This window comes from Caretta caretta, chromosome 8 (genome assembly GCF_965140235.1).
Source record: "Caretta caretta isolate rCarCar2 chromosome 8, rCarCar1.hap1, whole genome shotgun sequence".
Lineage (NCBI taxonomy): Eukaryota > Metazoa > Chordata > Testudines > Cheloniidae > Caretta > Caretta caretta.
This window is the reverse complement of record NC_134213.1, coordinates 46,349,185-46,376,706: the sequence shown is the minus strand read 5'-3', so window position 1 is coordinate 46,376,706 and position 27,522 is coordinate 46,349,185. Positions and strand designations below refer to the sequence as shown.

The following is a 27,522-nucleotide window of genomic DNA, read 5'->3' as shown; positions in this document are numbered from 1 at the left end:
TATATGCAAATCCAGAACTCATCATCACCAACTTTCGAGAGGCTACATGATAGAAACATGAGAAGATCCAATCTCCCCTTGATTTGCCCACACTTACCCCACTGGGAGTTATGCATGTGGGTGGAAGGATGAACTAGTCTGAAGAACTGCAGAATGAATGTAGGAAACAAATTGCATTGGAAAGAACAGTTGTGCAGTTGACTTCCCTAAAGTGAATAGTGTGTGTACTAAATAATGAAACCTTAATTTAAGGTTCCGACAAGTATAGTAAAATAATGAGCTAGTAGATATGAATGAGTATTCTGGCCGATTGGTATGCATACAGTGTGTACCCGGGTTTATTTATACTTTTTTTTTTTTAAAGAAAACCTTATTTTCCTATTGTGACTAAAAAGTTCAGGTTTTAGTATGGAACTGAATTCAATATAGAAATCAGAAGTCAGTTGTATATGCCTTGGTTAAAGGGGATAACATTTTCAAGTGTCAGTCTGATTTTCAAAAGTGGCTTAGCCTCCTAAGTGCCTTAATCACTTGAAAACTACCTATGGTCAAAAGTGGATCCCCAGTGACCACCATTAACTGTGGCTGAAAATGGCTTAGGCCCCAGATAGGGCCAAAATGCTTTTAATAACAATGATAGAAAGCATGTCAGAGTCCCAGTGGCGGGGTAGTCATCTGTCCTCACGTCTTAATCTTGGGAACATCGGAATTTTTGTACTGGATCAGACCAATGGTCCATCTCATCTAGTAGCTCGCCAGTACCAGATACTTTAGTTTCTTCCTAGTTCCCACAGAGTTGGTGATTGATTTTTGCCTCTGAAATACTCGTGTTTATATTCCTTATAATTTGTTACCCAATCTAATATAACTCATAAACATCTTATCCTTGTTAATCCTAAACTCTTAACCTCAATGTCCTGTGCCAGAACAATTATGTGTGTAAATGTTTCCTTTTAATCAGTTTTAAACGTGTTGTCTTTTTCATATCCTCTTCTATACAATGAGAAGAGGGTAAATGGGAACTCTTAGTTTATTTTCCATGTCATTCACTATGTTCTATACCTTTGCTATGCCCTCTCTTATCAGTCCCCTCATTAAACTATCGCTCCAGTTTTTCAGAAGCAACTCAAGCACCTTAGGAGAAAATTTTTATCCATTCACTTTTTCTGCAGTGTCCCAGAGTCATTCTTGTACTGTACTTCTGAAAACAAAAAAAAATCCCTTAGTTCAATGTACTCATGTCATTTAGGTCATTGATTCAGCTTGTGACAATGTGGAACTGCCTTATCAAGGTAGAGTATCTTACTCTTGTCACCTGAATAATTGTTTCTTTGGTGTTTTAGAATGGTGGTTTTTCCTTATCCATTAAATGCAAGAGCTGACACAGTTGCTGAATTGTTGGAACTGCAGGCCCCCTCCAAATCACATCACAGTAGATGTCTAGCTTCAATGATGCCTGGATCTTTTTCTAAGCAGTTATGGTTTAGATCCAGCCAAGTGTGGGGGCTGTAAAGTGTTCTTTCCAATGTACATCACCTTACATTTCTTTTCCATGAATGTGATCTACAATAGGGTTGCCCAATCATCTAGGTTGGCTAGGACTTTCTGTTTGGGGAGACAACATTGGTGAAGTAATGTCTTTTATTGGACCAACAACAACGCTGCAAATATCAATTCTTTGATCAGCAGGGAAGGAAATACAGGAGATGTGGGCTCATGCTCACTCCATTCTTAAGTGAAAGATGGCGTCTCAAGTACTTAGTCCAAGGAATGCAGCTTAGTATTACTCCCACTCTAGCCCATTTTAAAAAAAACGGTGTCAGAATGAATAGACAAAAAATTGATGTAGAGCATTACTGTTGCCAGTTATTGCACCTTAGAGGTCGAAAGAATTATAGAACATGGCCTAAGTGCTCTCTCTCACCTCCTGTACGATGACAAGGCAGAATCAAGATTTTGGGGAGCATGAAAATGGCAGGCTTTGCTGCTTGTGATGCATGAATAAGATTTGTTGTTATACTCACACTCAACTCAGAGCATCAGGATTCCAACAGTAGGTTCAGAAAAAGTTCTTGGGTGGAATTTTCAGAAGTGCCCAAGTGACTTAAGAGTGCAAATCCCATTGAAAATTATTGGGATGCATGCTCCTAAATCACCTAAGCTCCTAAATCACCTTCTGAAAATCCCACCCCGGTGATTGGGATTTCTTTGACTAAAGTTGAAGAAAAACAGTTTTCCTTAAATCCATTAGGGCAATTTTTCAGTTTTTCACTCCTCTCAAGGCTCAGAGGAAGTTCCACTTGGGAAGACATCCACTCAAGTAAAACAATAACACTGGTTACCTTGTTTGAAGCTATGATTTGCAGTGCATGGTCTATGAGTACCACCTTGAGACTCAGCAGGTGCCACATGGTGGAGCCTTCTAGGAATCTGAAACTTTGGAATAATTTATAGGAGCACATACTAAAGCCATGAGTAGAGAGAATATTCAGCTGCAGGAGAAAGAGGAGAACTGAAGCGTCCTCTTCCCACCTGCTGGAAGGAGCAGTTTGGCAGGAGGACGTGGGCATGCCTGAGGTAGCCTGTGTGTTCCGTTTCTTTTGAGTAAGCACACGCATAGCTTAATGGAAACATCAGTCTGTATATTAGTATATAGGAACTGCATACAAATAACTTGCCCTCTTTCTAGTCTTCTGTTGAATTATGACATGTAAATGAAGGGTAAAATCCTTATTGCTTATCTGCATGAGAGATCATGATTGTTATTCCTGTGAATGTGCACACAGTTCTCATTGATTTTGCTCGGAGAGTACCTCATCTCTAAACAGATCTGTTCCTGTGGATCTATGAGAGAAGTTTTGTGCCAGATGATTCCATACTTTTGGGCATAGGTGCCAACTCCCCTCTTTGTGGTGGATGCTCAACCAACCCCCACTCCACCTCTTCCCTGCCCCCATTCCAACCCCTTCCCCAAGGTCCCCGGTCCCGCCTCCTCCCCCTGAGTGTGCCATGTTCCTGCTCCTCCCCCGCCCCCAGAGCATGCTAATGCTGCCAAACAGCTGTTTGGCAGCGGACTGGTGGGAAGCGCTGGGAGGTAGGCGGAAGACCGGGGACTCGGTGCGCTCAGGGGGAAGGAGGAGGTGGTGCAGGGAGGGGAGCCAGCCCTGGAGCACCCACAGAGTCGGCGCCTATGCTCTTGGGTAGCACGTGCCCCATTGGCATCCAAGTTGGAACCCTCTAGAGACCTTGCTTTGGTGGATCTGAATGTTTGGAGATGGGGTATAAAGAAACCATGGACTTGATTCTTTTCAGTTCTTCACTGATTACTGCAGCTTTGAGCTTGGAAATCCTGGGACCTCTTTTCCTTTCTTGCAGTACCACTGGTTTAATTTGTTTTTAATCATTAGTAGTTAGCCTCGATGATTATAGTATTTTAGCTTTTAAAAAAACACTGCTTTTTTGAGAGAGAGAGAGCGTTATAACAGTTGTCTAGTCAGTGTTAGGGTCTGCACTGGTGGTGTGGTTTTGGCAGGTACCATCTGGTTCCTTGGGTCTGGTAATCTGTTTCATTCAGTTTAGTTCCGATGGATTTGAAGCAGTGGGGACTTAAATGGATGTTCTGCTTTTTAAGAATTTTTTTTTAGCTCAACAGATTTATTTTCTTCTGTCTCTAAGTGAAGGATATTCTCTAAAGGATTTTCAATTTGTGTGGCCTTTACTGCTTAAGTCTGCACAGAGTGAGAGATCTGCCTAACATAGCTTTTATTAGAGGAAGTCTTTTAGGTTCTCCCCCTCACCCAAAGAGCCAGCTCCTGTTTTAGATTAGGGTTAGCCAAGTCAATGTGCAAATGCAATTTCTGGTGTCCATAGCACTAAAACAGCAACTGGTGACCCCTTCTGAAATCCATGAATGTAATCATTCACCCGTTCGTGGATCAGACAGTGAAGGAAATGTGTGCTCAATCTTATGTTTCTTTTAGTGAAAAGATGGCATAACAGCACACAAGAACCTGACTGCAGAAATGCAAGAGTGTTTTATCAGCTTTTTCATATCTCTTGTCAGAGAATCAGGGTGAGGTTCTTCACCACCATCTGAAATCTTTGCTGGCCTAAAGATTTTGGCTAATTGTTTTGGCTGATAGTTTGCAAGATTCTTTAACACATCATTCTGGAAAATCATAGATATCTTTGATAATGACCTAACCAGAAAAAAGCAAAGATTTTCACTGTGAACTTGCAGCAAGATTACTGTTCTTTTGTTCCCTTCATTTTGGCCCATTTGGAACAGATAGAGACACATGTAATCAAACTGATGATGATGGAGTCTCCTATTTAGTTTGATGGATGAGTAACAGTCATTTATTGTTGGTCTTGAGATGAGATCAGTGATCAATATTTGACCTACAGTCCTGTCCGCAAGTGCCACAGGTGAAAACACTTGAAGATGAATGTGCACTGCTTTTAGCTTTACATCTTGTACGTCTCTCCTTGGTTGCAGCAGTCCGCGAGCTCTTGAAGGTCCAAGGTGGGAGAGCTGCTGTCATTGGGTCCTATTGTGGGTTAAGAGCTCTCAGGTATTTGAGGTGCTCATTGCAAGATTGGAGGGTGGCTTTCAGGGGGTCATTTGACATAGATTTGGATTAAGTGAATAGGAGTTGATGGTTTCAAGCTGCAGTTCCATATATGCTCTCATTCCAAACATTCAGTTCTGCAAAGAAGCATACACTGAAAATGGCCACTACTTTCTTGAGCATTCCATGAAGCAAATGGGCATGCAAGTTCCCAGAGTACGGATCTGTGCATATTGTATTGAACTACCCTTACTGGTAAGTATGCTTCATAGGGCCTTGTTAACTTCAGTACTAGTGTTTACAAAATTTACTTCTATTCAGGGACTAGTGTAGATTCTCCATTTGTACCCTTTTAACATCACTCATCAAGTTTAAATTCCTCCCCATTTTGCCTTACAGCTGGCGACCTATCCAAGGCTATGTGAGGAAACGGAAAGGATTGTTGCTGGCCACATTCGAGACAGAGAGGAGAAGACCAAGGAACAGGTGGGAATAAACATGAAATCTGGTGGGTCGGGAATTGAGAGTGATGAAGGACCTGCACCATTTTTGAAAAGCCTTAACCATGGTAAATTGCTTGTGTCGAAAGTGTAACAGACATTGACATATTAGATGTTGGAGAGGTAGAGAATGGAGAGAGGTTCTAGAGAAGGGAGGGAAGGAGACCAGTGCTGTTCCAAAGGCTCCTAATTTAGTCTGCCAGTCGCAGATGGGAGCAGAAAATGTAGATGACCTGCTGAACTGGAGTAATAGCTCCTCTTCTAATCCCACTTGCAGACAGTGGATGGGGCATGGCCAAGGAAAAGGGACAATCCGTTGCAACCATAATAGCCCTCTGGGGCTACTGGCAGCTGACCTAATTTATAACAGCCCTCTGGCTTCTCATGGAGCCTTGAGGAGCCTCGGACCCTATGGAGCTTGAGAGCGGTGCATGGTATCCTGTTCCCTTCCTCTCAGTCAATATTATAGATGTTTACTCCAAGTCTTTATCACACAAGTTATTGATCTTGTGCCTTGGGGAAGCTTTTAATCAACGCAACCAAGTTTTCCAAACTTCGGAAGAAAAGGATACAGGTAACTTGGAATAACTGCTCCCTTTTTTCTTTCCTTGTTTCCGTCCTCTCACGTGCTCAGAGATGAGCACAAAATATCAGCTTCCTATGTATGTGAATTTAGAGAACTTCTAACTTCTTTTTGTTCAAATTGTACACAAATCTGAGAGAGTCCAGGCACAGACAATGTTAAAATTAGTGACTGTGATACATGTACCTATCATTTACTTACACTGTTAACAATTACTGTATTAAAATCGGTCAGGCTACTGGGGAGACGTTCAGAAGGCCCAAGCCAGAGCCACTCAACTCCCATTGACTTTCAGTAGAAGTGGGGCTCCCTTCTGCCTTTTGAAAATCTCCCCCTTGAGGAATAAAAATAAAATATCTTTGTGGCGTACAGTGTTCTGGAAGCTCTGCAGTGGCAATTGTACTCATTTTTGGTGAAATGAAAGGGGTTTAAAAATAATATTGGACTTCATGAGAAAAACCAATTACACAAGAAAAGGAGCAAAATTGTGTAGTCTAGTGGTATAGGACTTGGTGAAGAGGACTGATTGATGCAATGGCCAGGCACAGTAAGGCATTCAGTAGTTAAGGCTTTACTTAGAAGTAACTATTTTTTCCATCGTGGTTTTTGTTGGATACAGAGAGACTGGTATCCTAGTAGGAAGGTCACGTTATATTATTTTATCAAATGAAAACTCTTATTAGTTTTTATTCTTTTTTTTTTTTAATAGTTGGGGCCTATGCATCAAAATATTCTTATCCACTGTGTTCTGGCAATAATAAATTGTTGCCCCGAGGCATAGACTTGGACAGGTTTTGATAATTATGTGGTTTTACACACTTCGGGGATGTCTACGCTGCAGTTAAACACCAGTGGCTAGCCCGTGCCCTCAACTTGTGAGGCTTTTGCTAGGGGAGGAGAGCCATGCAAAAAACCGTTTCCCCTTCTTTGCATGGTTGAGCAAGGGCCTTCTATTGTAGCAGTCCCTGCATTCCTCAGAGCACAGGGATGGTTCACTCTTGATCTCTGCTGGGGAGCAAGCATCTGAAAAGATGGCAGGAGGAAAACGGGGTCATGGTCCCTCTGCACTGTCCTGGTACACACTTTAGGAAGGCTGCGGGGGCGAGGTGGGTGTCTTTGTGTATTTTAAGATATTTCCAGGTTAATTAGATCATGACGTTTCAGTCCAATTATCCGAAACACCAAGAAATCAACAGATCAAGGCTACTCAAGCAGCAAGCTGAAACCTCTGTTTTGCTAAACTGTTCATTTTGTTACTTCATCCACCAGCCCACCCCTGTTGTCTGTTTCGTCCACCTGTTTTATCCTGTCCAACACATCAACTGTAAGTTCACTGGGCAGACTTGTTACATGTTTGTACAGTGCCTAACACTATAGAGCCCTAATTCATCATAGAGGTTCCTGACTAGCCTGGTGTAGTAATAGTAGCAATAAGAGACCAAATATTGCCTGTCCTGCAAAATGTAGTGCTAGAATCTGTGCTATATATTAAACTCCCCTTTGGTTAGGTATGGTTAGTCTTAATTAAATTTTACAGAAGCTGATAATGAGGCAACTATAAGAAAGCTGAGGGAGGTAGTTGACTGATAGTTCCATTATAGCCTAGTTTTCTAAATAAGCAAAGAAATGGATATGGGATATAGGAGGTAGTACTGCTTTTGGCCTGAATGATTATAAAAGACAATATTCAACAATGCAGCAAACTCAAATTTTCTTTTTCCTTTTTTCTTCCTGGTAGGTACTGCTGCTAATTGATATCCAGGTATCTTACATCAATACCAACCATGAAGACTTCATTGGCTTTGCAAAGTATGTATACAGAGACTTTATTATACAGATCCACTGTTAATTTCCCCTTCTTACTGATTTAAGGAAAAAATAGCCTGAAACATTTAGAATGGTAGAGATGCCTCCTGCCAACCTTGACACATGAAAATAGTGTGTAATGCAGTTCACTCTTCACTGCTGGGCACCTCCTGGTGGTTCATCTGGGGATTAGCTCTCAACCAGTCTGACGTCCCATTGATGTCTTCAGTTGCTCACCCTGTGGTGGGTGTGTCTCTCTCTCTCTCTGGACTCAGGTTACTTCCTCTTCGTGACTCAGGGTGCTCCCTCTTCGTGGCTTGGCCCTTTGGCCAGGTCACTATAGTTCTTCTTCTGTGGTATCAAAGTGCCAGTGGATGAACCATCTCAGACAGTCTTCCAGTCCACTGCCCCAACTGTGCCACTTCCCCAGTGGCTGGCAGTGGAACTCAGGCCCACCCACTGCTCCAGGTTCCAGCCCACGGACCCTACACGCAGCAACTGCAGTCTGTGCAAGCTCCAACCCTGTTGCTCTTTCCCCAGGCTCTTTCCTACCTCTCTTCTGTCTTCTGCCCCCGCCCCTTTTGGGTTACCACTGGAGCTTCCTCTGCTCCGTGTGGCAATTTCACCCCTCCCCAGGTTCTTGCCAGCGTCTTTATTCTCAGGCAGGATCCCCGGGCGTACTTCTCCTGGGATTCCTCCTTGTCGTTTGCTAACTGCCATCATCTCTAGGGAGTTGTGCCCAGTTCTTTCCTGCTGCCCGTTCTTGCTCTCTACTTCCTGGTTTTATACAGCTCAGCCTGCCCCTGCCCTGCTGGGCTTCATCTCCTTCATCTCTTCAGCTCAACTGGCCCTGACTCTCCTCCAGGGGCAACCTGCCATGGGGTTAATTGGCCCTTTTTTCCTACTCAGGCCTAGTGTGGTGTGGACACCCCACTACATAGAGGCTCACCCTCAGAACACTTAATACCTGACTGTGCCCCTTACTGTAGGTCTAGACTGGATTATCTTGCTTTGTCCTACCTAGCCTGATTTCAGGGCTCACTGGAAATGCATCTCTTGACCTGAAACTTTGTCTCTCACTTCTTATAGAATTATAGAAATATAGGGCTGGAAGGAACCTTGAGAGGTCTCAAATCCAGCCCAGTTTAGCCTCTTGACCTGGAACTGTGTGTCTCTGGAGACAGCTTTTGATGCACAGATGCCTTTGGTGCAGCCGTTACTGGCAGCATTGGTACACAGTTGCCAATACAGATTTTAGCAGCATTGATTTAGTACTCACTGCACTGCCTGCTTAGGATGACAATGATACTGCTGAAAATGAGCAGGACTGCTGTTTGGATACAGAGGATAATAGTAGCAGAAGCCAAGAACTTATCTCCGAGGGAAGAGAAGAAAGATAATTCTCTCCAGTATGGGCTGACCCTTTTTCCCGTTTAATTGAAAAGATTGTTAAGATTTCTTCTTTTGATGTGCAGACAATCCAGGAAAACCCCAAGGCTGTGATTTTGACGTGTCTGGCCTCATTCACAGATGATATAGAAAGTGCCCCTCTTCCATCCTAGGCTCGACCAGTTGGTGAGGTTTGGCTGCAGCTTCATGCCACTCTGGATGTCTCCAGGATGGTTATTGGAAAATGGAGGGATATCCTCAGCTTATTTCTCCTTCCCTCTCCAAAAGATTATGGTGGTGGTGGAGGCAGCTGCAATCATGATGGTGCCATAGCATGACTCCAGAGGTTACGATGCCCTTGGACCCAGATTTTTTCAATCTGTGATATTGTCAGCTCACTTTGGGAACAACAGTACATGTTCTATATGGGAAAACACCAGTTCAAGCTGTGGAAGAAGGTTTGCACCATCTACCTCCCACCTCCAAGGGTGTGGAGCAAAGAGTTTGTAAGAAATTGACTTGAGGGAGTAGAAAAAGACAGGGTGTGGCTATCCTGGAGCTGCAGCTAGCGAGAGATGTCAAGAGTAACAAGAAGGGTTTCTTCAGGTATGTTGGCAACAAGAAGAAAGCCAAGGAAAGTGTGGGCCCCTTAATGAATGAGGGAGGCAACCTAGTGACAGAGGATGTGGAAAAAGCTAATGTACTCAATGCTTTTTTTGCCTCTGTCTTCACTAACAAGGTCAGCTCCCAGACTGCTGTGCTGGGCATCACAACATGGGGAATAGATGGCCAGCCCTCTGTGGAGAAAGAGGTGGTTAGGGACTATTTAGAAAAGCTGGACGTGCACAAGTCCATGGGGCCAGACGAGTTGCATCCGAGAGTGCTAAAGGAATTGGCGGCTGTGATTGCAGAGCCATTGGCCATTACCTTTGAAAACTCGTGGCGAACGGGGGAAGTCCTGGATGACTGGAAAAAGGCTAATGTAGTGCCAATCTTTAAAAAAGGGAAGAAGGAGGATCCTGGGAACTACAGGCCAGTCAGCCTCACCTCAGTCCCTGGAAAAATCATGGAGCAGGTCCTCAAGGAATCAATCCTGAAGCACTTACATGAGAGGAAAGTGATCAGGAACAGTCAGCATGGTTTCACCAAGGGAAGGTCATGCCTGACTAATCTAATCGCCTTCTATGATGAGATTACTGGTTCTGTGGATGAAGGGAAAGCAGTGGATGTATTGTTTCTTGACTTTAGCAAAACTTTTGACACAGTCTCCCACAGTATTCTTGTCAGCAAGTTAAAGTAGTATGGGCTGGATGAATACACTATAAGGTGGGTAGAAAGTTGGCTAGATTGTCGGGCTCAACGGGTAGTGATCAATGGCTCCATCTCTAGTTGGCAGCCGGTGTCAAGTGGAGTGCCCCAAGGGTCGTTCCTGGGGCCGGTTTTGTTCAATATCTTCATAAATGATCTGGAGGATGGTGTGGATTGCACTCTCAGCAAATTTGCGGATGATACTAAACTGGGAGGAGTGGTAGATACGCTGGAGGGCAGGGATAGGATACAGAGGGACCTAGACAAATTGGAGGATTGGGCCAAAAGAAATCTGATGAGGTTCAATAAGGATAAGTGCAGGGTCCTGCACTTAGGATGGAAGAACCCAATGCAGAGCTACAGACTAGGGACCGAATGGCTAGGCAGCAGTTCTGTGGAAAAGGACCTAGGGGTGACAGTGGACGAGAAGCTGGATATGAGTCAGCAGTGTGCCCTTGTTGCCAAGAAGGCCAATGGCATTTTGGGATGTATAAGTAGGGGCATAGCGAGCAGATCGAGGGACGTGATCGTCCCCCTCTATTCGACATTGGTGAGGCCTCATCTGGAGTACTGTGTCCAGTTTTGGGCCCCACGCTACAAGAAGGATGTGGATAAATTGGAGAGAGTCCAGCGAAGGGCAACAAAAATGATTAGGGGTCTGGAACACATGACTTCTGAGGAAAGGCTGAGGGAACTGGGATTGTTTAGCCTGCAGAAGAGAAGAATGAGGGGGGATTTGATAGCTGCTTTCAACTACCTGAGAGGTGGTTCCAGAGAGGATGGTTCTAGACTATTCTCAGTGGTAGAAGAGGATAGGACAAAGAGAAATGGTCTCAAGTTGCAGTGGGGGAGGTTTAGGTTGGATATTAGGAAAAACTTTTTCACTAGGAGGGTGGTGAAACACTGGAATGCGTTACCTAGGGAGGTGGTAGAATCTCCTTCCTTAGAAGTTTTTAAGGTCAGGCTTGACAAATCCCTGGCTGGGATGATTTAGTTGGGGATTGGTCCTGCTTTGAGCATGGGGTTGGACTAGATGACCTCCTGAGGTCCCTTCCAACCCTGATATTCTATGATTCTATAATCCTTTGGTGATAGTGCCACTGATGCTTGCAGACACATTGTTGCATTTAGGCTTTGTATGATGGTTTCGCCAGTAGTTTCAGGACCATGAAACTTTGAAGATGGGGTGGAAAATGGATGATAGTCTTATTAAAGCTGAGGTAATTAAATCTGTCCTTCATTCTCTCAGGTTATCCTCCCCTCCTCCTCCTTTTATCTTCTAGGGAAAGCACCTGCCAAGAAACCAGCACATACATATGCTCTGGATTCTGTGGTGCCCAGTGCTTGCAAAGTCAGTTCACTCTGCCTTCCTTCTGGAAGAAAACTCTAGGTTTCTGAATTCTGGAGTGACTAACCAGCCTGACTTGTACTCTCTTACTATTAGAGAGAGACTAGGGTCAATTTCTTATGCAAGACCATTCTTGGACACATACGTCTCAGAATTACAAATTTCTCCCTTCCAGAATGTGCTGTAATTCAGCATCCCGAAGAGAAGATACAGTAAATCTAATCCCTTCTGACAAAAGGATGCCATTGAGCCTGTGCTATTGGTCAAAAGAAAGGGAGGATTTGAGGCTGTCCTGAATGTTAGACTTCCATTGGTAACTGGTTAAAGGAAAATTCAGAATTGGGTTTTGGAGAACAATTGTACCTCTCATAGAGGAAAGGGATTGCTATGAGCTACAGTTGGTGGTACTGACTGTGTATTTACAGTGATAGGACTGTGTGTTTTTTTTCTCTTTCTGGTTAGCAATCTGGAAGGGATATAAGAAGCAGTGCCTCTCTATTGGTATGCTGGTGCCACTAGGGCTTAAGATAAACTAATCAATATCCTAGCTTGTTCCCAGAAACCAGTTGGAGAGTACAAGGACCTTACGTGACTCAACACAACTCAAAGCCTTCTTGCTCTGGAATAGGGTCCAGGTCATAAGGGAAAGGATTTTCAGTGTCAGCTGGATCAGCAAGAGCCATGCGGGGGGAGGGATAGCTCAGTGGTTTGAGTGTTGGCCTGCTGAACCCAGGGTTGTGAGTTCAATCCTTGAGGGGGCCATTTAGGGATCTGGGGCAAAAATTGGGGATTGGTCCTGCTTTGAGCAGGAGGTTGGACTAGATGACCTCCTGAGGTCCCTTCCAACCCTGATATTCTATGATTCTATGCAGCAAAAGATTGGCCTGATAGATACAATGGTTATATGTCAATGAAGTCTTGATTTCAAATTTTCTCCATTGCAAAACTGAGTGACCAGATATATTTGTTCCTGGGGTGGGGAGCTGATACAAAGGGTCACCTCTTCCAACATCCTTGGTCTTCAGGAATAGCAGCTGCACATGAATGTTCTGGAGATGAGGGTAGTCGTGAATGCTCTGAAGACCTTTAGGTTAATGTTTATCACAAAAAGTATCCAAATCTTTCCTCTTGTATTTGGAAGCCCTGAAGACACAGGATTGGGCAGTGTTCCACAAAACATGTCTGGTGGCAACTTATGTGGCAGGAATGAAAAAGTGAATTGTAGACAGACCAGGTTAATCAGTAGTGGATACACAAGTGCAGCCTTAGAGAAGAAAGTAGTGGACCATAGAAAGTATGGCAAGAGACTATTCTTGCTTAACTAGGAGATCTTCAATGATCTGAAACTCAGAAAAGAGTCCTACAGAAAGTGGAAACTAGGTCAAATTACAAAGGATGAATATAAACAAAGAACACAAATATGTAGGGACAAAATTGGAAACACCCAGGCACAAAACAGGAGTCAATTAGCTTGAGACATAAAGAGAAAGATCAAGGACAGAGCAGGCCCCTTACCCAATGAAGGGGAAAACAATAGCAGAAATTGTGGAAATGGTAGAAGTGCTAAATGACTTTTTTGTTTCAGTTTTCAATAAAAAGTTTATTAGCAGTTGGACATCTAATGTAAAGAATGCCAGTGAAAATGAGGTAGGTTCAGGGGCTGAAATAGGGAAGGGACAAGTTAAAGACTACTTGGACAAGTTAGATGTCTTCAAGTCACCAGGGCCTGATGAAATATGTCCTAGAATACTGACTGAGGAGATATCTGAGGGTATGTCTACAGTACGAAATTATTTAGAAATGATTCTATGCGAATTTTTGGAAGCGATTTTATACATTCGGTCTTCTGTGTCCCCACTAAAGCGCGTGAATTCGGCGGAGTGCGTCCATAGTACCGAGGCTGGCATCGAATGTTGGAGCGGTGCACTGTGGGTAGCTATCCCACAGTTCCTGCAGTCCCTGCCACCCATTGGAATTCTGGGTTAAGCTCCCAGTACATGTTGGGGCAAAAACATTCTCACGGGTGTTTCTGGGTGTATGTCATCAGTCGCTCCTTCCTTCATGCAAGCTACAGCAGGCAATCATTTTGCGCCTTTTTGGCGGGCAGACGCCATACTGCTTTCAGAAGACGGTGCACCGCTGCTCTCCTGCTACTATGAATCCACCTCGCATTTCCTCTTATCTTCCTATGTAATCTCTAGTATCTACTCTTTCTTTTCCTCATCGAATGCGTCCGCTGCCAACTCTGTTCAGCTATCGTAAACCGAGCAGCACAGCTTCCACCGCCAATTCTGTTTTCCCGCTCTTGCTGTGCTACTGAGATTCTCCATGTCTGTCCTGGGCTCCCGCCTCTGTGAAAGCTACAGAAGACAACCATTTCCCGCCTTTTTTCAGCTATCGTGAACCGAACAGCACCTCTTCTGCTGCCGCTCTGCTGTCCTACGTTTCGCGCCCTTTTTCCAGGATTACCCATGCAGGCACCATAGCCATGGAGCCTGCTCAGATCTCCCCTGCAGTTTTGACCATTGTAAATACCTCGCGCATTATCCAGCAGTATGTGCAGTACCTGCAAAACCAGGTGAGGAAGTGACAACAGTGTGATTACTATATTGATGAGGACATGGACACAGACGTTCCTAGAAGCACAGCATGTGGCGATTGGGAGATCATGGTACTGTTGGGCCAGGTTCATGCCGTGGAATGCCAATTCTGGGCCCCGGAAAGCACAGACTGGTGGGACCGCATAGTGTTGCAGGTATGGGATGATTCCCAGTGGCTGCAAAACTTTCGTATGTGTAGGGCCACTTTCATGGAACTTTGTGACTTGCTGTCCCCTGCCCTGAAGCACAAAGACATCAAAATGAGACCAGCCCTCACAGTTGAGAAGCGAGTGGCCATAGCCCTGTGGAAGCTTGCAACGCCTAACAGCTACCGGTCAGTCAGGAATCAGTTTGGAGTGAGCAAATCTACTGTGGGGGCTGCTGTGCTGCAAGTAGCCAATGCAATCATTGACCAGCTGCTATCAAGGGTAGTGACTTTGGGAAATGTGCAGACCATGGTGGATGGCTTTAATGTGCTGGGATTCCCTAACTGTGGCGGGGCGATAGATGGAACGCATATCCCTATCTTGGCCCCGGAACACCGGGGTGGCCAGTACATAAACTGCAAGGTGTTGTTTCCAAGGTGCTGCAAGCACTGGTGGATCACAAGGGACGTTTCACCGACATCAATGTGGGATGGCCGGGAAAGGTGCATGACGCTCGCATCTTCAGGAACTCTGGTCTGTTTGAACAGCTGCAGGAAGGGATTTACTTCCCAGACCAGAAAATTACTGTTGGGGATGTTGAAATGACTATAGTTATCCTTGGGGATCCAGCCTACCCCTTGATGTCCTGGCTCATGAATCTGTACACAGGCACCCTGGACAGTAGTAAGGAGAAGTTCAACTATAGGTTGAGCAAGTGCAGAATGGTGGTAGAATGTGCTTTTGGACATTTGAAAGCGCGCTGGTGCAGTTTACTGACTTGGTTAGATCTCAGAACAACCAATATTCCAATTGTAATTGCTGCTTGTTGTGTGCTCCAGAATATCTGTGAGAGTAAGGGGGAGACGTTTATGGTGGGAGGTTGAGGCAACTCGTCTGGTGTCCAGTTTCACACAGCTAGACAACAGGGCACAGCAAGGTGCACTGCACATCAGAGAAGCTTTGAAAGCCACTTTCATGACTGGCCAGAGTATGGTGTGACAGTTGTGTTTTTTTCTCTTAAAGTTACCCGCCCCCTATATATATGAAAGGAAATAAACTCACAATTGTTTAAAAAACGTTCTTTATTATTTGTTGCACAAAACATTGAGAGAAATCAGAAGCTAGACAGGGGGAGGATATTGGGTTAGGGGGTGGAGGAGGAGGGAAGGACAAGTCCAGAAACCAAATCAAAATTTCAGATATGCCAGCTTTCTGCTGCTTGTGTAGTCCTCTGGGGTTGACTGTGTGGTACCCATAGCCAACCCCCCCCCCCCCATGTTCTTGGGCATCTGGGTGAGGAGGCTATGGAACTTGGGGAGGAGGGAGGGCGGTTATACAGGGGCTGCAGCAGCAGTCTGTGATCTTGCTGCCTTTCCTGCATTAGATCCACCATACAGCGGAGCATGTCGGTTTGCTTCCCCATGAGCTTGACCATAGCATCCTGCCTGCTCTCATCGTGCGTGTCCCTCCTCTCTTTGTATTATTTAACACTTTTTACGCGACTCTGCAATTGTTTCCCTCCATGCATTCAGCTGGGCCTTATCAGTGTGGGAGGACTGCATGAGCTTGGCGAACATGTCGTCCCAAGTTTGTTCTTCCGCCTTCTAATCTGGACCAGCTTCTGGGACGGAGTAGATAAGGGGCCGCGTTGAAACATTTGCACCTGCGGGAGGAGAAAAAGTGAGGGTAGTATTTTAAAAGATACATTTTAGAGAACAAAGGGGACACTCTTTCTCAGTGAAACAGGCAATTCATAGTACACAGCACATGTTTTCTGTACAAGGTCGCATTTTGCCTCTTATACTGAAGTGCCTGCCACTTTGGTGTGAGTAAGCCACCACATGCAGCCGGGCAACAGAATTCAGCGTGGAGGCAGCCATGGTAAGCCCTCGGGGTACGCGGGGTTCTGCTTCTTCCGCATTCATTTCAATGCTTTCAAACTGCCGGGCCCCCTTTCCCATAGCAAGCAATGCCTGGTGGGTTTGCCATATAAAGGAGGGCCTGTGGGCTCTCTGGGATGATCGCTTCACACAACACCCTCCCCCCCCCCACACACACACCCACCGCGTGGCGCCGATGATGCTCTGAGCAGGGATGAGCCCTTTAAACTAAACGCGAACAGCCCAGCTCAGCTGGGTTCCCCCTCCCCCCACACTGCATGGTTCCGACCAAGCTCTCACTCACCAGAAGTGCCTTCTCCAGGGTCATGGTCCGGGAGCCTGCCTTGGGAGTAGGGGGAGGCTATTGGCTCCAGCGTTAAGCATAGTTCCTAGCTAGGGGGGAAAACGGATTTCCCACTTGCCGCCTGTGCACTGTCGTCCTCCTCTTCAGCCTCCAAAAACTCATCCTCCTTGCTCCTTACTACCCCCCTTCTTTGCAGGTGTCCACAGACAGTGGTGGGGTAGTGGTGATGTCACCCCCCATAATTGCATGCAGCTCATGGTAGAAGCGCCATGTATGGGGCTCTGACCTAGAGCACCCGTTCGCCTCCCTGGCTTTTTGGCATGCTTGCCTGAGCTTGATTTTTGTACGACACTGCTCTGTGTCTCTGGAGTAGCCTCTTTCTGTAATGGCCATGGAGACTTTAGCGTATGTATTTGCTTTTCTTTTTTTGGAACGTAGTTCTGCCATAACAGATTCATCTCCCCAACATGCGATGACATCCAGTATCTCCCGTTTGGACCATGCTGGAGCTCATCTGTGATGGTGGACTCTGCATGGTCGCCTGTCATGGTGGACTATGCTGATGGTCACCTATGCTGATAGTGACCAAACAGGAAATTCAAAAGTTCACGGGGCTTTTACTGCCTACCTGGCTAGTGCATCGGAGTTGAGTGTGTTGTCCAGAGCGGTCACAAGGGATCATTCTGGGATAACTCCCGGAGGCCAATAACATCGAATTGTGTCCACAGTACCTGTAACCCGGAACTGTGATCTCGATTTTAGCTCTACTCTACTTGCTGAGGTGGAGTACAGAAATCGGATTAAAGAACCCTCTAAATTGAAAAAACTGGTTTGGTCATGTGGACGGAATCAGTTTTATTTCGAAGTAACTTGGCTAATTCCAAAATAACCGTGTACTGTAGACTATGCCTGAGCCATTAGTGATTATCTTCAAAAAGTCATGGAAGATGGGAGAGATTCCAGAGGACTGGAAAAGGGCAAATATAGTGCCAATCTATAAAAAGGGGAATAAGGACAACCTAGGGAATTGCAGACCAGTCAACTTTACTTCACTAGCAGGAAAGATAATGGAGCAAATAATTAAGCTATGAATTTGCAGACACCTAGAAGGTAATAAGGTGATAAGTAACAGTCAGTATGGACTTGTCAAGAATAAATTGTGTCAAACCAACCTAATAGCTTTCTTTGACAGGGTAAGAAGCTTCGTGGATGGGGGGAAGCTATGGATGTGGTATATCTTGACTTTAGTAAGGCATTTGGTACTGTCTCGCATAACCTTCTCATAAACAAACTAGGGAAATACAGCATAGAAGGAGCTACTATAAGGTGGGTGCATAACTGGTTGGAAAACTATTCCTGGAGAGAAATTATCTGTGGTTCACAGTCAACCTACAAGGGCATATAAATGGGGTCCTGCAGGGATCAGTTCTGGGTCCAGTTCTGTTCAATATCTTCATCAATGATTTAGGTAATGACATAAAGAGTACACTTATAAAATTTGCAGACAATACCAAGCTGGGAGGGGGTTGCAAGTGCTTGGAGGATAGGATTAAAATTCAAAATGATCTGGACAAACTGGAGAAATGGTCTGAAGTAAATAGGAAGAAATTCAATAAAGACAAAAGCAAAGTACTCCACTTAAGAAGGAACAATCAGTTGCACACATTAAAAAATGGGAAATTTACTGCTTCGGAAGGAGTACTGTGGAAAGGGATCTGGGGGTCATACTGGATCACAAGCTAAATATGAGTGAACAGAGTAACATTATTGCAAACAAAATCAAACATCATTCTGGGATGTATTAGCACAGTGGTCACCAACTAGTCGATCGTGATCAACTGGTTGATCCTGGAAACTCTCCCAGTTGATCGCGCTCTCTGGTGGCATAGCGGGGCTGCCGCTAAGGCAGGCTCCCTGCCTGCACCGGCCCCATGCTGCTCCCAGAAGCAGCCGGCATGCCCCCGCGGCCCTGGGAAGCATTGACCCCTGCAGTTCCCATTGGCCAGCAACGGAGAACTGTGGCCAATGGGAGCTGCGGGGGCAGTGCCTGCAGAGTGGGGCAGCACGTGGAGCCACGTGTCGTCCCCGCCCCTCACCCCCGAGGGGCACAGGGGCGCATTGGTCCCTTCCAGGAGCGGCATGGGGCCAGGGCAGGCAGAGAGCCTGCCTTAGCCCTGCTGCGTCATTGCCTGGATGCTGCCCGAGGTAAGCGCCACCCGGTGGGAGCCCGCACCCCAACCCCTCTTCCAGAGCCAGCACCCCATAGCCCCTCCTGCACCCCAAGTCCCTGTCCCAGGCTCAGCCTGGAGCCCCCTCCCACACTGCAAACCTCTTGGCTCCAGCCAGGAGCCCACCCCCACTCCAGAACACCAACTCCCTTCCCTAGCCCTGTGAAAGTGAGTGAGGGTGGGGGAGAGAGAGCGGTGGGGGGAGATGGAGTGAGTGGGGCAGGGTTTTGGGGAAGGGGTGGGGCCTTGGGGAAGGGGAAGGGGAAGGGTAGATCCTGGGTTGCCCTTAAATTCAAAAAGTGATCTTGGGTGTAAAAAGGTTGGAGACCACTGTTTTAGTAGGAGTGTTGAAAGCAAGACACAAAGTAATTCTTCCTCTCTACTCTGCAGATTAGGTCTCAACTGGAGTATTGTGTCCAGATCTGGGTGCCACATTTCAGGAAAGATGTTGACAAAGTGGTGAAATCCAGAGAAGAGCAACAAAAATGATTAACGGCCTAGAAAACATGACCAGTGAGGGAAGATGGAAAAAATTGGGTTTGTTTAGTCTGGAGAAGAGAAGACAGAGGGGGGACATAAGTTTTCAAGTACACAAAAGGTTGTTACAAGGAGGAGGAAGAAAAATTGTTCTCTTTAACCTCTGAGGATAGGACAAGAAGCAATGGGGTTAAATTGCAGCAAGGGTGGTTGTTTAGGCTGGACATTAGGAAAAACTTCCTAACTGTCAGGGTGGTTAAGCACTGGAATAAATTGCCTAGGGAGGGTTGTGGAATCTCTGTCACTGGAGATTTTTAAGAGCAGGTTAGACAAACACCTCTCAAGGATGGTCTAGATAATACTTAGTCCTGCCATGAGTGCAGGGGACTGAACTAGATGACCTCTTGAGGTCCCTTCCAGTCCTATTATTCTATGATATCTTTCTAGAATGGGTTCACAACCTTTCTGAAAAACAAATTACCAGTGTTCTGTACATTATTCTAGCATTATTGCTTAGATCAGATCTCGAGATGAATCCAATCTGGCTTTTCAGTGTTACACAATATATTCCTGGAACTAGGGTGCCCATCTCCCTCCCCAAGAGTTTTATTTCTTTTGGGTTGCCCCTGGATTTCCTTTACCCTCTGCTGTATTTTGTGGGGATATTACCTATCCATATATTAAACAAAGGAAATGGTTACTTCTCAGGCCTATGTTCACCCAGTTTGTTTTTCACAGCATATTGTAGTCTTGCTTTTTTTCTTATAAACGTTGCAGAGAATTACTGATGTTCAGTTGTTACCCTTGGAAGAGGTATGTTTTCATGGAATACTACTCATCCACCCTTTTCTCCACAAAGATATGAAGGTTTGGAACCTCTGCTTCTTATTCTCTTTCACTGATTATCTTTAAAGGGATATTTTTATCCCCAACTGGAAATAAATGGATTGTTAGATCACTGGGAAAACCCTAAGTACCTGTGCCAGGGGTGGCTCAAAGTACACCTCAATGAGTCCAGTGACTTAGAACTTTGAGTTGTGATCGTAGCTTCAAAACCCATTTTCTGGTATATATAGACCTGAAAATGGCAATACACTTATATTTTTTGATAAGTGCAATTGTCAGTAAGCATCTCTACTGTCAGAAATTATTAAGGAGACAAGAAGGATCTTAACTATAGAAGCCTAAATGCAGTTTTTGCAAAATCTAAGCTTTCCAGACTATACTTTCCCATGATGCACCATGGCCTCCCCTCTAATGGAGTCTCATGGTCAATCATGGGAATTATAGGACTATGGTACATTGCAGGAGATGTAGTTTGGCCAGGGTGACTGGCCCACAGGGAAGAATCAGAGCAATGGGATACCACTATTCCTTAAGCAGATGCAGGTTAATGTTAAATTAACTTCAAATGAAACATTTTGGACTGGGAATGTCAAAACTCTTCTTTTCAGTTAATGTCAGAATGAATCATTTCAGAACCAAAATCTTCTGAAAACTTTGAGGAAAAATTTTGATATTTTGATGTAAAGTCTTTATTTGGGAGGAAAACAAATGGTGAAATATTGGAATTTACTGCAGGATAGAAATTCTGATTTGCTCAGCTCTAACCCATATCTATCTAATCTCTCCGAACACAGCCATATATATTGATTTCTTCAGTGAACAATATTTTTTAATCTAGGTAAACAAAAAGCCAGTCACTGTGCTTAAGAAAGAGTGGCTGTTGGAACTATTAATAATATTTCTCATTAATATGGGAAACCACCAGGCACTAATTTAACCATAAATTCCTCTAAGTCCAAAGGCCAAATAGTATTTTATACAGTTGCTCTAAACATGCTTAACAGCCTAAAAATAAGCAGTCACTACACCTGAACATTTTCAGCATTGATCAAGATGCTTCCAAACGGGCAAAACCCAGTTAGACCCATCTTGGTCAGCTCCAACCTGGTCAGGCAGGTATTAGCAATGAACCCTTTAAGAGTTTGCAAACAGCGGTGAAGTCATTGCCAATGACTGACTTCAACTAAAAACCCATCTGAGACGATTCACCCTTCTTTTTAGTATTAATCCAGATAAGATTTCCAATCTCCTTTCTTCCAAAGGCCTCCTATCTCTTCTCCTTCTTGCTGACTAACAGAACAGTGGGAAGGTTTGTGCTTGTTTCTTTTAAGACCATTTTTTTTGTCGTGTTACCACAGCTCTTTATTTTATTTGTTACTTTTTGAACCATACATCCTGCCCCCACTGCAAGTAATAGGTAATACTACGCATTAGTCTCATGGCTTTCTTTTATTTGCTGATTGGGGCCTTTTCCTTACTAGCCGCAAACTATAAATCAGACATTATTTTCTTAACTTTAGGGAATGTTATGAAATTAAAAGAATTAGAGTGGCTCTTCTTTTTTAATGTGATGTTGGTTTCCTATTTAATTATCTTTTACAAGCAGATAGGAAAGTTTCATGTAAAAGTGAAGATGGAATGATATTTCCTAGTGCAAATTTATATGGGTGCTACTGAGACAGTAACTCAGAACCTATTTTGTCTGTGATGGGTTAACTTCATATTTTGTGTGTACAATATTAACCATCATTTATGCTTGATGAATACAATAAAGGAGGCACTATGACTAACCAAACATCAACACGTCTCCAGGTATCTGGGTTATTGACTAGCGGCCCAGTTCTGCAAACATGCATGTGAGTAATGTTACTTGTGAGTAGGCGCACTGAAAACAAGTGGACTATTAACTTGAGTAAAGTGTTTGCAGAATCAGTGCATAGGGGCTTAACTAGGGTGGCCAGTTGCCTGTTTTTTTACCAGAAAGTCCAGTTGAAAAGGGGACCTGATGGTGCCCAGTGAGATCTCCTGACCAGACTCCCAACATCTGGTCACTGCAAGCAGGGGAGGCGATGAGTCATCACCTGTTCCAGCCCCTACTCAGCCAGGGCCACCCCCTACCTGCATTGGGGTCAGGAGAAAGGGGCAGGGCAGAAGCAGGGCCTGTGGGGAAGGGGCAGGTCAGGGGTGAGGCCTGGGGGAAGGGGTGGCACAGGGGAGGTTCCAGCACTCCTGCTGGAGTGTCTGGTTTTTAAATATTACAAAGTTGGCAAGCTTAAGCTCAACTCTTCAGCCAATCTGTGGAATGGCCATTCTGCACCAACCAGCTGCAGAATCAGGCCACTTATCTGGGATCAAAACAGATATTGCCTGGAATTAACTTACTCATGTCTATTCTCCTTCCTACTTTCAAAGCAGTGGTTGTGGCAGATCTGCAATATATATTAATGTTTGTTGAAAAGGGACAAATTAATTTAATCCTGAAGCCTCCAAACAAAACTTGCTGCCACTGTATCATGCAATATAAATGCCTTTAGAATTAAACTTTGTAGCTATCATGACTTGTGCATTTTTGTGAGAGAGGAGAGTTTCATTTCAGTAATGGGATTAGCAAAATTCAGAAACTGAGCAAAACTTATTTTAAACTATGCTGCATTGCTGTAAGATTCCAGCTTTTTAACCACCTTTTGTGATGGTTTAATCCCTCATTTTATATTTACATCCCCAAAGTACATATAAAAATTAGAATAATATCCAAAACAAGCTGCTAGGCTAGGCCTTTAGAGAACCTATGGGGTGTGGGAGGATTTTGCTGCAATGTTCTAAAGAACTAAAGTGACTCATTTTTTCTTGCCCCTTTTTAATATTTATATTGCCTAAGATTTCATGTGTGCACAGATGAGCCATAACTTTTTTTGTCTTTAGTAACCTCATCAGACATGTAAGTCAACACAAAGGGTTATTTACTATGGTAGTGCAATGTACATTACAGAGGAGGTGATTAATAAGAATCTGTGCTGATCTGTTTTCTGTAAATAGAAGTTTACATGAACTGAGTTTGCTTGTGAATTTGAGGCTGAATTGTGTTTCTTTTTAACCTCAGATTCTGGACTCATAAATTTTTATATTTTGTTGTTTCCAAAGCATGCTGCTCAAGGACTCATCTTAAATTTCCTCAATGTAACTTTTCTCTTTGCTTTTCTTAGTGCCCAACAACGAAGCAGTCAGGTTAACAAAAGTGCAGTTGGAACTCAGGTAGGCATCTGATAAGAGAATGGATAATTGCATGTATAAGTGAACTTCAGTTGTTGATTTTATGGGCTGTATCTTTTATTTTTTGCTGTAAATTTATAAGTTTCCAGTTTTGCTTGATACATAATATAAAATGCATCTTTTTTTACTTGCTTTACTTAAGTTTTCAGAACCAGCTGACATCTTCATTAGGGTTGTCAGCTATAACTTTTTCATAATTTTGCTGCTAACTGGACTGCTCTTCAGTGTTTCCTCCTTGATGCCCTTAAGTACCCAGAATTTTTTCCTGTGTTGTCCCTAAATATTTAGTTTTCATTAAGCTCAAACTTGTGAATGATTTCAAAGACCAATACCATGTGAGTACTTGTTTTATACCTGCTCTCAGTTGTATAATAGTTTACTAGTTCACACATGTGCACAGCTTGATAACACAGTGAAGGGACAGGTCGGTATGCAAAAGCAGGCTTGTCTTTACCTCTGCTGAAAATTTTCAGTTGACTTCGTAAAAATGTTGATTACATACCACGGTCTCGTTTTGAAGAAACAAAGCTGATTGGTGGTCTCAGACTAATAGCACTCTTGCTGAGATGGCATTAACTAAATTAGATGGCTGTTTCTTTTATGTATAGTACATGCTTGCAAGATGCTTATACTATGAAGAAGTGCTGTCACCCGCAACTTCCACTGCAAGTTAAGGGTGCTCAGCATTTTATAGGATCAATTTCTGTTTTCTTTTTAAGTTAAAACACTAAGGATGATTGATATAACCAGCCTTAATATATATTCTTGTATATTTCTAAGGTTCCACAGAGTGTTTGTCTTTTAAGCAAAACATATAAAAAAAACATCATGGTATCTCAGTGTTCATTTGTGATGGTTTCAATTTTGGATAGTCAAAATAAAATGAAGTCAACTTCCTTTAATCTGGGTTATTTGCTTGCATGTTGTTCTCGCATCTAATTGCTCCTGCATTAAACATTACAATGAAAAGTTAAAAGCAAAGATTTTTCAAAAGGGACCAGTATTGATGGGTGCCTCCATTTTTGGATGGTGATTTTGAGATGCTTTAAAGGAGCTTTACTTGCAGAAGGCAAGTACTCAGCTCTTTCTGAAAATCAGACCTCTTTAAAGTGTCTCACGTTGAGTGCCCAAAATAACAAGCACCAAAAATCACTACTCATTTTTGAAATGTTGGCCAAAATAGTCCATTAGCTTCTGGAAAGTTTGGAAGCAATGATACCTCCAGAGCTTGACCCTCTTCTATGTGTTTTGGAGTTACATGCCAGGTAGGATTAAAAACAAAACAAAACTGAAAGGTCTAATGGCTGAAACGGCTCCAAAGACCCTCCAAAGAGAGAGACTTCCGTCTCCGATAACTGTGCAGGAACACATGTCAAACACTAAGGCTGTGTCTACACTACACCGCTTTTAGTGACATGACTTTGTCGCTAGAGCCGTGCTACTAAAAGTCACGCAGTGTGGCCGCTGTTTTTCAGCTCTCCGGCTGACAAAAAACTTCCACCCCCAAAGAGTGGGGTTAGCTTTGTCGGTATGAGAGCACCGTCGGCAAAACTTTTCTTTTGGGAGTGTATTTTTTTTGACATCTCTGAAAGACAAAAGTTTTGTTGTTCAATTGCCAGTGTAGACAAAGCCATAATCATATCTGCTTTGGGGTTGTCTTATAGAAGGAAAACCACCCAATTCTGTTATGTCCCAGAAATATACAAATTGGAGTAACTATTCCTGAGTCCGAGTGACTGTATTTTGTCTCTCAAAATAACAAAACAAAACAGCAAAACCCCACAAAATTTTGGCTTTAAAAGAAAAAGCTCAAAATTGGTAACTTGGTAAAAAGACTTTGCTGAACCTTACTTATTTCGGAGATAAGACAAAACAAAAGTCTTTTTGATTTACCTTAATTGTTTGGAAGTGAGAAGAGCTTGACAAAATGACTTCTGAATTGAGAAAATGTTTCTGAAATAAAACTTTATTTTTATAATTCTTTGCTATTTCAGGGAGCCAATCTACCGCCTTCACGGCAAATTGTACGAGCTAAGTTTTGTAAGCTTTATTGTTGCTTTTTCATTTAGCTTCTCAAAGGGCAAAGTTTGTCTCTAACTCATTAGTTTAATTAATGCTAGCTACTAAATTTTTTTTACCTTGAAACTGTTTCACATTTAACACCTTCTCAATGAAATGTAATTGCAGTTCATCCCTTCATTGCCACTAACCTGCTGTGACTTACAAGTCCGAACTAGTACAACTTAAAAAGTGTTGTTAAGCTTTCAACCAAATCTATGTTTAAGCTTACTTCATTAAATTGACTTAAAATGAACTAAACTTACTAATGAACAATGTCCTTTTAAACTATATCATTGGAAAAATTGGATATTTCTTATTTGATGTTTATAGTATATGGAGGCTCTGCCTCTTGAAAGGTAGGTGAATTATAGTACGGGAAATATCAATTATTGCTTAAATGGATGTACTGTTTACAAATGCCTTCTGTCACAACTCATAAAGTCCTTTCCAACAAGCACAATTCAAAGAAAAAATGATACAATTTTTAAACCACTTCAGCTTTCATAGCATTTTTTTCATAGCAGTAGGAGGATCAGTGTGTCACAGTATAGATTTTTACTTTATCAGTTCTTCCACCAAATATTAGGTGAATACATTTTACATTATTAATCGTAAGTTATTTTCTAAACATTTAGGAGTTAATTCTATAACAAGCCACTCTTCCAATTCAGTGACAGGTGGATATAAGTGGTAAAAGTCGATTGTGCTGTTTGGTGCCATATGACATGTTCTTTGATAAGACCTGTATAATGAAAATGGATATATTTAATTCCAGTTTGTCATTATATTGCCAAATTACACCAATAACCATTATAAACTGAGTTAAAATAAATATGATATTCAGTTTTGAGTAAGGCAACAGGGCATAAACAAAACTGACTCTAATAGCAGTTGGAAAGATCATTAAACTAATCCAGACTGGTACTGGGGTTTCCTACTTGATTGTAATATGCTTTGAATAATGATAATATAGAGAATTATTTCACATATCAGAAATACAGACATCTTTTTTGTGAAAAATGCATAATACCCAGTTCTGTGAAGTATAGTTTTGCTCATTTTCCCCTCTATTAATTTATCTTCTTGTGCTTAATCTTTGGCTTTTTTTTTTTTTTTTTGCTACTGCCTGAGGTTTTGACCTGACTCAACAAGGTTTCTTTCTAAGCCACAGGTTAGTCTGTCTTCCCATCTGCATAAAATAATCAGTGTAACACTTTGTTTTACATAGTGCTTCTAGCAAGATCTGGGCCATGAAGACTGACCAACTCTTAACTGTATATTTTGTGTGGTGAGATTTGTGGTTTTTGTCACCATCACTAAACTTGTGTTTTAAACATTGTCATTTTAATGTAAAAATCTATTTTAAAATAGAACAAAACGTAAGATACTTTCAGTGGCAAAATCCAATATTGCTCCATATGGAGTAACCATTACAGTTGGAGAAGGTCATCTGAATCTTGGATCCAAAATTGTTGTCCAAGTTATTTTTAGACAATTTGGATGTAATAATTTGGTCCTATTTCTATAATGAGCCCAAACCAGAAACTCACATGAGACATGATGGAAGATATGTTGAATATTTTGACCCTTGCCCTCTACTAATTAAAGCAGGGAAATTACACTAGGACAAGTCAATATTGCTACTGTTTTCTGAATCAACTGCAAAGGACCTGTTGCATCCAAGTCATTCACTAGTTCTGTTTTCCATCCTTGGAAGCTGACCTGATTTCCTCCAAGATATTATTCCCTACTGGCCTATAGTGTGAGCGAACTTTTCACATTTGACCTAAGAAACAAATCCATTGTGGTGTTGCCTTACCCCTGGTTTGTTATAATTCGTACCCCAATTTGACAGTGCTGATGTGACACAATTTTGTACTGCAAGTATTGGGAGCTCAAGCAGCAGTGTTAGGAGTTACAATGCAACTAACATTGTTTCAGTGGAACTATTGTGTAGTTACTTGTTTAAATAATGGCTAACTCAGCAAATAACTCCTGTTTATGCCTGTCTTGTTACAGTGCCTAACCTTCAGATTTGCACACACTTCTTTTCCCTGACTTTCCCAGCCAGTTCAAATGACAGTCAGTCTTAAAATGACCTCTCAAACATTACTTTTGAAAAGTGGCTAGCACAGCTGTTCACGCTTATTTAATACTTAGTCATAGTATATTTTGTTCTACTTTATTAATCAGAAATCTCTTAAA

The 27,522-nt window shown here is 43.0% G+C and overlaps 1 protein-coding gene across 7 annotated transcripts in view; it reads left to right on the top strand.

The window, feature by feature from the left end:
- DNM3 (dynamin 3) overlaps positions 1 to 27,522 on the top strand; it is a 347,110-nt gene that overhangs the window by 94,429 nt on the left and 225,159 nt on the right. For 6 of the 7 annotated variants that reach the window (XR_007357954.2, XR_007357953.2, XM_075131455.1 and 3 more), the window contains exons 11-14: positions 4,971 to 5,057; positions 7,393 to 7,463; positions 23,190 to 23,238; positions 25,251 to 25,280. Coding sequence is in view for 5 of the 7 variants with exons in the window: in XM_075131455.1 (XP_074987556.1) it covers positions 4,971 to 5,057; positions 7,393 to 7,463; positions 23,190 to 23,238; positions 25,251 to 25,280 (237 nt within the window). In the remaining 2 variants the exon portion in view is untranslated. The remainder of the gene's footprint in view (positions 1 to 4,970; positions 5,058 to 7,392; positions 7,464 to 23,189; positions 23,239 to 25,250; positions 25,281 to 27,522) is intronic. The other variant, XM_075131456.1, reaches the window with a different exon arrangement.